At 43.6% G+C, this 12,724-nt stretch overlaps 1 protein-coding gene across 2 annotated transcripts in view; it reads left to right on the plus strand.

Moving 5' to 3' along the window:
- Positions 1-12,724, plus strand: part of adkb (adenosine kinase b) — a 105,459-nt gene that overhangs the window by 43,699 nt on the left and 49,036 nt on the right. For both annotated transcript variants that reach the window (XM_018703301.2, XM_018703302.2), the window contains exon 6: positions 1,511-1,619. In XM_018703301.2, coding sequence (XP_018558817.1) covers positions 1,511-1,619 — 109 coding nt within the window. The remainder of the gene's footprint in view (positions 1-1,510; positions 1,620-12,724) is intronic.

Raw genomic sequence — 12,724 nt, forward strand, 5'->3', positions numbered from 1 at the left:
ATGAGATCAAAGGTTCAGTCAGTCCCTTCAGGATCGCAGAGCTTTTGAGTGTGTAGCCCAAAATTTTACACCATTTTACACCAGTTAATTTTTTTTTTTTTTTTTACCAATTTTATGTTGTTTTTCAATAAACTGTGCTAATATTTAAAATATTTATATTTGAGATGGTTTCAAGAACTTGCTGAAATTCTCGATGCATAATAAGTACCAGTTGGTGTTCTGTAACTTAATTTCCCCTGAATTAAGTTTGTAAGGTATCTTGGTGCTTCCAACCATACCATTTAGCACTGCCAACAAGCCCCAACCAAAACGATTGGTTTTATGTTAGTTCAGAAATAGTCCAATTTTGTTAATTTTAATGAAATTGCCAACTGGCAAATCTTGGTTAGTAGATACACAGCCTGAGAAGACAAGTTATGGGGAAATGAAGTCTCTTTCACAGTAGTTTTAGCAAGTTTCATTACAGAGACTGATGATTTTTATTTGACTTTGGCTGATAAAAGTGGCTCTGTGGAAAAAGTGGAAAACCAGTGATTGATAAAATTGGCAAACATTGTTTCAGTCTAATCAGTTTTACTAAAAGAAAAAAAATGTTAAATCTTGCAACTATTGCAGACAAAGCAAGATTACAAAGTCCTGGAGGGACTGGTGCATGGTTTGCCCTAGTTTAACATCTTAAATGTATTATATCATTAGATTTAGCTGTTATTTGAGAGTGCTGTGCTTTTCTCATTCAGTCACTAAGACTTCCTTAGTAATGATACACATTTTGTCTGTCATGCTTGTTCTAACCTTTGAGTCCATTACTGCAGCTCAGGTCAAGTGCAGTCCCAATCCTGCTGTCATATCGTAGCCTTCATCCTCACACTCCGATCAGTTTAGCACACTGTTACTCTTTTCTCTGGCGCTAACCACTCTGAGCAGATTTTTTCTCGCCATGTGAGAACGGATCTCTTCCTGTAGCAGCACCCTCCTGTCATATGGTCTCCTAACAGTTTTCCCCCTAAGTAGCGATGATTGTTGCACTCATTTTGATGGCCGTTCATAAAGAGACAGCACACGAGGACTGGCTAATGAGCTGTGTTAAGATAATGCCACCTGCCTCACTTTCCAGCTCCCACCACTCACTCCTCAACTCAAGTGTTCATTTAGTAATGCATTTCTGCTGTTTTTCCACCTTTGTTAACAATGGTCCTCTCTTCCAGGTGATACGATAATGTGAATAATTTGGAACTGGTTCATTGTTGGCCTTGAAAATCCTTCTGTTTACTTTAATCTCCCCTTTTTTGGTGTTTGAGATAACCCATTTTTTAAGAGAAACGAAAAATAAAGACATCCAGATGACTTTATTTCACCTTGGTTCAGACATTCTAAGAAACCATTATCATCCTTTTATATCACAAAAGAACAAAGGAAAGTCTGGGGCCCGAGTGTTTTTAGGGATGTTTTTGAGACAAAATTAAGATGGATGATAAGCGAGGCAGAAGATTTATGGGGTCTGTCTCGGCAGGTCCCTTGTTGCTAACCTGGCAGCGGCAAACTGCTACAAAAAGGAAAAACACCTGGACTTGGACAGCAACTGGGAACTGGTGAAGAAAGCCAAGGTCTATTATATTGCGGTAAGTGAGACCCTCTACATTCAAAATGACTGTTCCCCAACTCTATTGCCAGAAGAGGACAAAATGTTAAGAGGCTTTATTCAGGAAATGCCTCAGCGCGCCTTCTGCATTGTCAATATATCCATTCATCCTTTGTCAAGTGAAATGAGCTATGTTACCTATTGAGACAATGCAGCTCCATTCTCAGTGTTTTCCCCCTCGTCTTTGTGCACGAAACTGCAGCACAGTGTGAAATTGTTCTACATGTAATGCATTCATTCATTTCTTTTAACGTGAAAACAAGCCAACAGGTGCTGTGAAAGTGTGAAAATTGATTATGCAAGTTCATTCGGCTTTACCCCCCTTTCCTACACAGTCCTCCCCATACAGACAAAACACACACACGCACAGATTGAGGAGGACAGATGTGCGCTTAGACGTTCTCATACACACACACACACACACACACTCACTCACACACACACTCACTCTCCAAGCCGCACCACTGAGGTAATGTCTTCACTTACAGCTTCTGGAGTAGGATGGCCTGCCATGCTCATGTTTCACTGTTTGGGATTATGTCTAATTCCGGCAGATCAACATTTTCTCTGATCTTGAGTCAAAATGATAGCTCTGAAATTGCACTGCATTCCACGTCTTTAAGCAGTTCATTATCGGCATAAATCAGCCTTACAGCCCCAGCCATCAACATACTCCTTGGCATATTATCCCAAGTGAAATTCACAATGCTCCCCCTGTTGCCCACAAGCCCTCTAAACATGAGTGTACTGTAGTGCAATAATGACTGAGGTTTCATAATTAGCCGCCCAGTCGCAGAAACAAACACCAAAAAAAAAAAAAAAAAAAAAAACTGTCAGTGCTCGTGCCAGAAAGCAGATCAGTCAGTCCATCCTCCAGAGTTTGTGTGGTCTCATTTTTAGCCTCTGCTTCGCATTAGCAAACACGGCACATCCTCTGCAAATTGGCAGTTGGGTTTTGCCCACATCCGACAGTCTTGCGCGCAGGGAAAAGCTTCCGTGGGATTTGAGGGGGGATAGAAGGGCCACAAATGGGTGTTTGTCAGTGCTTGGAATCTCAAACGTGGTGTTCAGCGTCCCTCCTGGGCCTCTTTGTCAAAACAGGGGGATCATTCGCTTTATTAGAGTCCCATTCGCACTTCTAAAGTACTTAGCCAGATACACTGCCACAGCTATTCCCACTTAATACTGTGTGGCGTGTCTAGACCAGTGTTCACTAAGGCCTCCTCTCTCCATTAACCTTGTCGAGAGCACTCAGATGTATTTACCCAATTTACAGCCAGATTGTACATTTTCTCCCTCTCACTGTACCAACCTCTGCTGTTTATTAATGTGCTTTGTTGATTTTCATTAAACCACCGCCGCACGGTATATCTTGTACACGCTAATCTGTACATTTAATTACCAAAAAGCACAAACGTGTGTATGTTCGCATGATATTTGCTCACACGTGCGTCTGTGTTTGTTGGAGCATGTGTGTTAAAGAGGTGATTGATGATTCCTGGCAGAGGTTCTCAAGGTGCCTGCTACTATGTGGTGTGATTGGATGAAAACAGAATTATTAGAGGGGGCTCTTGCAGCCAGTCTGGCTCATCCAGCAGCAGCAGCGGCGGCGGCAGCAGCAGCAGCAGCAGGGCTGGTGGCAGACGCAGAGCAGGGCGGCAGCACTGCCATTTCTCACAAAGAGAGAGAATGTTGAACTCCTGCCAAATGTTTGGTGGCAGGCTGTTGCTAGGAAATCTGGGTCCTTAGGCAAATCATTGCACAAAGACCAATAACAAAGGCGTGAGGGGGAAGAAGGAATGGCTAAACGCATTTCAGGCAGACGATATCTCTCTCTTTTTTTTTTTTCTTTTTTGTTGTTGAATGCCATTGCTGCTGCAGTGATGTTTACAGTTACTTCTTTCCCCAACGATTGTAAACATCAGAAATGGAGGGTGATGTATTGTGTGAAGGGGAGATGAGTGACTCTAATTGGTGGGGGTGATGTGTACGTGCTGGCCCAGTTAGCCTCCCCATCACCACCACCCCCTCCCTTCACTCCTACTTTCCTTCCATCCCCATCCCCCCTTGGCCCCTCTATGGACACCCTCCCCACACACACATACACACTCCTCCTCCTCCTCCTCTCCTTTTGCTGTCTTCTCCCCCCCCCCTGTCTCCAGTCTCTCATACACACATACACTTGCTGCTAAACACACACAGCTTGCACGCACACACTCTGCAGCATACCACTGGCTTGTTTTTCTTAACACTGAGCGCTTTGCCCTGTAATTTGATCTCCACTGCTTGATGCATCCTCCATGATGCCACTTTAAATTAACCTATGGCTCCACAGCTCTCCTTAGCCCAAGCTAATAAAATGGCCTGTCCTAACTTATGCCATTTACATTCAGGGGGAAAAAAAGGAAGCACTCAGTCCATCTCCTGGTCAGGCAAGTAACAGAAATATAGAGGAAGGGAGACGAACAAGACAATTGACTGTGAAAAGGCCTGTTAATGACTGGGCACAGATGGTCAGAAATAACCCAAGGATAGACGGAGGAGACGCTCGCCTCTGCCAACTGGCCTGATACACAAAACTCACCCAATGAGACACAAGCTGCGGTGCTGTTAGGTCACAAACCCGATCACAGCTGTGGACGCTGTTCGTTTACGCCCCAAGCTAACGGCGCAATCCCCGTTAGCCTGCAAGAGGTTAGCCACGCCTGAGGAAAACAGCTAGTCCACCTTTTTTTTTCTTTTCTTTTTTTTTTCCCAAACAGCGCAGCAAGTTGAAGTAGAATGCCTCACACTGTTAACACTGGCACACACTGCATATAGCATTAATTGGCAGTTGTGTTCTTGCCCTCGCTGCAGGGGAAAGCTGAGTTCAGCTTCAGTCACTGTAGCATAATATGCAAGAAAAAAAAAGAGGCGAAGGGGAGGGCAAAAGCAGGAAAAAAAAGCGCAATACTGGCACCACAAGCAGCAAGTCAGCCTGCTTACACCCCAGAGTGGCACACATGCACACACACACGTATACACCACACACACACACACACACACACATACACATACACATACACACACATTGTTACTCCGCCCCACCAGCCCCTGCAATTTGCAGCCAAAAAAGCGAAGGGAGAGGTTTTCCACACACACACACACACACACACACACACAACTAACTGACACCTCATCAGCCAGCCGAAGGGCTGATTAGCACAGAGGTGACTGCGGCTGTGTCTCTGTCCAACTCAGAGGACCACACTGTCCTCATGCTGACCTTGAGCTTCCTCTCCTCCCTTCCTCTATCCTTCCTCTCTGCCCTCCTCTCTCCTTCCACTCTGCCTCTCACCACCGCTCTTTATCTCCAGTATTCCTCCCTTCCTCTGTCTCCGTCTGCTCCCTCCTTCTCCCCTCTCCTTTTCTGTCTTTTCTCTCTTTCCTCTCCATTCTGTACTGCACCACTCTGCACTGCCCCTGTCCTTCCACATAACCAGGGAGGGATCACGAGGCAAAATGCAGGCAGTGGAGAGAAAGAGGGAGGGAGGGAAGAGAAGTGGAAGGGGGAGAAAAAAACTGGCAGGCTCCCCCTTTGTCTGCAGGCGATCAGTTACAGTCTTGGTTGCCGATGAAATTTAATCCCCACCGCATTTACATGCCAAGTTTGACTTCTGGCAAGCCTTATTAAATAGATTTGTAAATCATTTCATCTTGATTAGAATCTGTTCTCAAGGGATCAACATTTTTTCCCCCTTGCTTGTGTTTTGTTATGTGCACAATCTGTGCCCACTGGTGTTAAAATTTGAAAGTCAACCTTTGGTGGTGGTGTTTTTCTGTGTGAGTGAGTGTGAGCAGTAGGTTTAGGGGACAAAGAGCGATGGGTGCCAAGTCCCGTCCATCACCGACCAAGCCACTGTGTCAGCATGTCTCCCATCTCTGGAGGTCATGTTGGTGGGCAAGCAACTGCTATGATGTGTCTTCTCTTTATTAGGCTGACACCACAGTGTCTTTAGTATAGAACAATGTCATTTCAAATTGCGCCTAATCAGATGGCATTTTGTAATTGCCAGCAAGCATCTTATGAATATGAATTCATAATTGTTCAATTACAAGCCGACTGCATCATATTTATTGGCTTATTTATTTTTTTTCTCCCGCTGGCCTGGGCCAATTATAGGATTTCAATCTTGAGGCAATCAAGTGATAAGGGTGAGGCGTTTAGTGTTTGCTGTCACTATATAATTCTCTCGAATGTTAAACATCCATCTGGGAGGGCTGTATTTGTCAGAAGGCTGTGCGTGGAGGTGCACCTGCCTAATTGAGTGGTAATGAGCTGTCAGGAGTGCAGGCTTGGTGATTGGCTCTCGGCGGGGCGTCCCGTGCCAGTGGGATGTATGGGCTGGCCCGGCACTTCTGGAGGATCAGCCAGCTCGGCAGCCCTGCAGGCCTGAGTGGGCGGAGCGTGGTAAATTAGGGTGGAGAGGCCAAACGACGTTGGCTGCGGAGACATCCCGCAGCTTTCACTTGACTGGGATTTATTTAGGTTGTTTGAAATTATCCTTACTCCTGATTTGGGTTCACTACTTCATGTCAGAGGTGGAACAAGAGTTCAGATGTTTTACTTAACTAAAAGTAGTGACACTGCACTGAAAAGTAAATTTACTTTTTGCATAAGGTCACGTGTAGAGTCATTCATGTTGAGTACTGAATCTTTCAAATAATTCTGATTGAATAAGGTAATGTCTGAAGCAAAATCAGACATGTTATGTTACTATGAAGCCCTTATATTACTGTACATTATTATTATGATGATGAGGGTGGAGATGAACAAAAACTACATTAGAAACTCTTAGTACTCGCCATATGTTATAAGCTGATCATAAGCTTTATGTAAAATCATAAAAATAAAGCACAATAGTTCCCTTTGAAATCCAGTACATTTACAAAGTACCATAAAATGTAAATAACTCAAAACTGTACTGTACAGCACCTGGGTAAATATACTTAATTACTTTCTCCCACTGTTGATTGTTACATTTATTTCTTCATTTAACTGCAGTATAAACACACTAAGCTTTAGAAAAGCAAACATGTTTGAAATTGTTGTGGAGAAAGTTACAGGATGTCAAGAGTTCACCTCATTTTGTTATTATGGAGGAGAAGTTCTCATCACACTCAGTGGCATCTATTTTTGTTTAGATTTGTGTATTTGTGCAATTTATTTTTATTTAATTTTTTTGTTAGAAGTGTGTGTGGAAATACTTAAAAGTTGGCAGGCCTGTGCTGGTTTTATTTTGGGAGTTTTTATTTCCAGCATCCTAATTTGAACAACAACAGGAAAAAAAATGCTTTAATCCACTGTATCTTGAGTAATTGCCTCTTGGGGTGGGGGGTGTGGGGAGGGGGGGGGGCAGATTTTTGGACTCTGGCAGGCTTCCAGGCTGTAGTCCATATTACTCTACCAGCATGCAGCGACTTTCTCCTTGTACACCCACGTTACCTTGTAAAAACAGTTTTTCTTCTACAGCAGGGAAAACACCAAGTCCTTTCACCCCGGATTACTGTGTGCATCTGCTCCACCGGCAACAAGTCTGTTTTCCTCTGCCTCGCTTTAAAGGGGATGAAATAGTTCAGACTTAATGATATTTCTACTTTCCATCACCTTGTCCCCTCGCTGCCTCGGCATCAAAGCACCCAGTGTGTGTGAGTGTGTGCACGTAGCTTTTTATTCATGAGACCAAGTTGTAAAACGTAGAATAATGTTTCCGTCCTACACTGGGATGTTGTGGCCGTTTGTGTGAGTTCCACGGGCTTAATTGAATAGACTGAGTAATTATTTGTCAAGTAATGCTGAGCAGAAAATAAATAGCCACTTTGCGGCCGTGAATTGTGCCTGATGGCCATGTGTTGATACTCTCACCAGGGAGAGTAAAAACCTGCTCTACTGGCTAAGTATCTGATTAAGATTCACATGATGGAACCGCAGACGCTTTAGGATAGTGTCTCTCCTGGGCAAAGATAGTGAGTAGAGTTAAGTGTCATATGCTGTTATATTATCACGTTGGAGCATAAAGCCATGACTGAATAAATATTGCTGGAATATTATCCTCACCCACAAACCATCCACTAGCACGCGGGTCAGCATGACACTTTCTGAAAGCGGGACCACAAAGCATCACCACAGATGTGTATCTCTGTGCGGCAGATGCTGGACACTGTTCTTTGAGAATTGTTTCCTTCTGCAAGGTTTCATTTTTCCCTTTTATGTCGCTGTAATTTGTTTATGGTCTGTAATAAGCCTGTGCATATCTTCCTTCTGCCAGTTTGGCCTGGGTCCATCGTAAACTGCCAGTAATTTTTTTCCTCTCCCTTTTTAAGGAGACTAATGACATCTGAGGATAATATGATATTTTGAGATGATTTGATAACTGATGTAGGTTAGAGCTGTCAAGATTTTCATTATGTCCAACATCAACTTTTATACTTTTAAGGGCAGGATTTTTTCAGTAGTAGCCAATCCGTGTGTTTTCTATAACTACCACTCTGTTCAGTACTTTCCATATAGGATGCAAATTTGGCAAATAAATGAATAAATAGTCAAAAAATTAATCTTAACTCAAAGTCCATTTACTAGCTTTTTCCAGAGCTTTCCTTTGCATCTCATGTTCTTTCAAGCTAACCATCTCCCGGCTGGAGCTTTATATTCAGTGGACAGCTATGAGAGATAGATGGATACCATCAAATGATTATAACTTTAAAGAACATTTTGACAAATGTGCCTGAAAATTTATCTACGAACTAGAGCCGTAACTAATGATTTTCAAAAAATGTATCAATTAATATCCAAATAATTTTCCTGTTGCAATGATTTAAAACCAGAGAGAAGAAGCACATCCTCAAATTTAAAAAGTTGGAACCAGAGTAAATCTGAATCTAAGTCTGAATCAGAAAAGCTTTATTTGTCACCGCAGGGAAATTGCTTAACTGCAACAAGCTGCCTGTATAGTCGACTAGCAAGTGCCGAGAAAATTATTCCTGCTTGATAAATATTTCGAAAGATTTAATGTTGTTCATTTAATGAATTCAATTTTAGTTGTGTAAACGACTAGTGACAGCAGTGATAATACAGCTGCTTTTTGCCTGGGTTTCAGTTAGCATGTCTGAGGTTAGCACATGCAGTGGGGAAGTGTTTATTTTTCATACATGGGCCCTCTCAGACATAGGCTAGTACTCTGACCTTATCTATTGTTTCTCAAGTGTATATTGTAAGCAGCTTTGGAGGCTTTATGGAGACTTAGCCAGCAGGGCTGCCGTTGCTCTGGTGGAACATTTGGACCTCTGGCAAGTGTCAGATTTTCAGCAGCACATTAAATCTCTTAACCCAGTTCTTTTTTCCCCTCCCCTTCCTCTCTCTGTCTCTCTCTCTTCCTCCTTCCCTCTCTCCCTGCCATGCTAACAAGCTGGCTGTGATTTATTTTTCATGTGTGGCGTTGTTAGCCGTTGCCATTTTTTTTTTCTGTCTTCTTTTTTTTTTTTTTCCCCCTTTCCTCGGCATGCAAACTCTTGTGCCAGTGGTGAGCCTGGTGCCCAGGCCCTGAAGGGGCAGAGTGGAAATGCAGCCAGAGCAGCTGCACATCCACCCCAACCAGGCAAAGTCCTCCAGTCGCGCTGTGATGGGGAGGCCAGAGCCACTTTGATTAGCATGTCCGTCGTTATTGGCCAGCTTGAATGTCATGCACCGTGAGCCCAGTTGTCTAATGTTTCGCCTGGCCAACGGGGCTGCTCCCTGCAATTACTGATAGGGCTGCTTGTTCCAGTGTGGAGGAGAGGCCAGGGAGAGCGCAAAAGTGCCAAATGATTGTCCTTGGTAAATAAAAAGCAGACATCTTCCTTTTTGATGTTCTATATGTGCGTGCCTTATTTTCAGATGCTGTGGCGCAATCACATTTGAAAGCATTTTGCGCTCCCAACATAACAAGGGGGGACCAATCAAAACAATAACTGTGGTTCCTTTTGACAAAGCCCTTGGCTCACAATTGTCAGAAGATGTAAGCTGACTCATCCACACAAGAAGGGCATGTATCCCTGGGAGCGAGGGGCGAAAAGCTATGATGAATCTTCCCCTCTGTGCTCTCCTCTCTCCACTGAGCCTGCATGGATTAATTACATGACTAGTAGCTAGTTTAGTCCCATTATTTATTTTTTTCTAATGAATAATTTTACTCTCCCTCCCCGCCTAGATTTTATTCTGCTCAGGACTTTTCAGCTTCACCCCGTGGAAATAAGAATGCATTGATTATTTTCCATCTAGCAAATATCCCACCAACTGAGGAATAACATGCCTTCCGCCTAATTGGTTTGTTTATCTTGAGCAACAGACTCTGGGTTTGTTTGGACTCTGGCTGGCATCCACACACTGCACCGCTCCTCAGCATGATTACTCACCTTGGGAGGAGGCTGCTGGAGCAAGGTTGATGTTCCCCGCATAGACATCAGGCTGTCATTCTCTCCGCTTATGTGACATCATTTGCCAAGACAGATTTGTTACAGGAAAAATAAATTCAGGCCTAAAAAGGGATTGATTTAAGGACAGGCTGTGAGTGGAAAAAAGGCGACAGGAGGGATGGGGGCTCCCAGACACATTTCACCACTGAGAGGGCTCGGGCTGGATCCAAACAAGCTGCCAACAGAAGATGGATTCTGGCTTCATGTATAATTGATAAACTGTATGTTCTAGGTGTCAGCTTTAAAGAGGGAGCTAGGACTATATCAGGAAGCTATTTTTCCTCTCTGAGGCGAGCATCATTTTTATTTTGTCCTCCCCCGTTCTCTGGCTTATCTTCTCACTTCAGAAAGCCCTGTTGAAAATTATCGTTTTCTTTGAAGACGACGTTTGGGAAGTGCAGCTTTAAAAGCACATCCTGTTCCTGCGTCTATTAGGAGTGCTAGTCCAGGGCAGATAGCCATCTGCAAAGTTGACTGTACATCCTGAGCTATCAGGATTAGCCATCTCACTCTTGACACCTAGCACATTAATATTAGCTATTGGAGACTCTATCCTGCTGAAAGCAGCATAAAAGGATTAATGCAGCGCTTATCCTTTTGGAAATAATGCCCTTTATTGAGCGGATTTGACACTGTAAAGGCTAATGATGACATTGAATGGAGCCGGAATAAGTAATCGTGCATCATCCCATGTCATGCAGCCAGAATAGTCGCTATTTGCATTCCGACAGCTCAAACTGTATTGATTTCGCTGAAGGCGTTCGGCTGTTTTTCCTCTGCAGCAGTAGGAAAGTGTTACTCAATCATCACCGTCCTGTAGCTAATGACAGCGCCCTCCCAGTAGGCCCAATGACATGCTTCGTTCATCGTCATACTGTACACTACAATTTCACCTCTGAGCACTTTTAGCTTCAGCAATTACTGTACGTGAAACACAATATGCCAGTAACGTCCCTTCTCTGTCTGTCACACAGAGACTGTGGGATTTATGTGGGTTTGGCCACTCACTTTAATGGTGATAAATTTGTATCCTGCCAGTCAGATCTTTGAGTGTTAGCAGTACAATTTGTACCACAAAGGCTTGACTATTTCAGTGGGCCAGGAGGGTGGAATCCAAACTTTGAACCCTATCATTTCCCTCTGACATTTAACAGCTGGGCAAAGCAGCTTACTATTGTGTTTTCTGAACAGGACTTGAAGTACAAAAAGTGGCCTCATATTATTTTTTTAATATCCCCCATGTACACTTGACTCTGAATGATGCTTGATGTAAACAGGAAATGTGCCTGCATGGGGTAACTGGGTGCTGCCACACAGTGAGAATTTAAATCAAGCTAAAATGATTGTAATTCAGTAGGAGAGAGTCTCTTTGTACCCTTGAACCCCCAACATGATTTGATTATAAAAAGGTTAAACAACTGTAATAATAAACCTGTCAAAGTTTTAATAAGATATGCCATTTTGTATCGGGCATTATAACACTGAGGAGCAGACAAGTGGCCATCAGGGCCACCTGAGAACATTTGCTCTGTTCTTTCTGCTAAATTGCTGCCTCCCCCAGGTGTTTTTTTTTAAAACTGACAAGATAGTAACCTTATCAATCACAGCTGCTTCCCTCTCTCTCCCAAGGACTCGTGTTGATATGTTCTAAGTGCTCTTTCCTTTGGCAGTTTTAATGGGAATATTGCATGCTCATTTCAGCAATGCCTCCCTGTTTCTTAATGAGCTGATAAAGCCCCAATTATGGAGGCAAATCCTGATTTCTGATTTGCATTACTGACTCTTGTTTCACCACACACGGCGGAAATGTACATGATTGAGGTGCTGAGATGTTGGCCTGCCTTTCCAGAGACTTGCATGGTGTGTGTGTGTGTGTGTGTGTGTTCGTTGATGTGCATGTGTAGGGACACAGGAGATGGACAGATTAGATTAGATACAGTAGATGCTGCACGGCCCCGGCCGTTTGTGCGTAGAATGTGATTTAGTTGTGAGGTTTGAGACGGGCTGTGGGGCTGCTCTGGGCTCTGTGATCGGTGAGGGGACAGACTGACAGTGACAGTGGGGTGGTAATGGCTCTGAATGAGGAGGAATGGCCCCTGTAAGGCCCCCATCCCAGTGGCAGAGCAGAGTAGCCCTGTCCAGATACACTGCAAAATGAATTCTTCTCTACACCTGTGTGGGTTTTCTTTTCTATTTTTTTTTTTTCCACAGAACTAGAAATCGAGGCTATTTATAGCCTCGCCAATCTGAGGAGAAATGGTGAAAGAAATGGAAAATGCTACCCTTAAAGAAATCCAGCCTTCACTTTTATTAAGTATCAGCAGCTGCAGTAACGCCACAACCCATCAGATGTTGAGACATCAGTGGAAGTAAAAAAGATGAGAGGATGTTGTATCACATTTGCAGTTTTTTGAACAGGACCCAGAGCCGATAGCCAAGAGGGAGACGCAAGGCCGATCAAAGTCCTTGAGATCTCTGGATGTGTGATCAGAGGTGTGGACAGTATGAGCGCAAATTCATGTGAAATCCCAGGTTTGTTTTCATACAGCCACATATTTGCTTCTCTTGCCCTCCGTGCCCCTTTTTGTCTGTGAA

The sequence above is a fragment of the Lates calcarifer genome, linkage group LG23 (assembly GCF_001640805.2).
Source record: "Lates calcarifer isolate ASB-BC8 linkage group LG23, TLL_Latcal_v3, whole genome shotgun sequence".
Taxonomy (NCBI): Eukaryota; Metazoa; Chordata; class Actinopteri; family Centropomidae; genus Lates; species Lates calcarifer.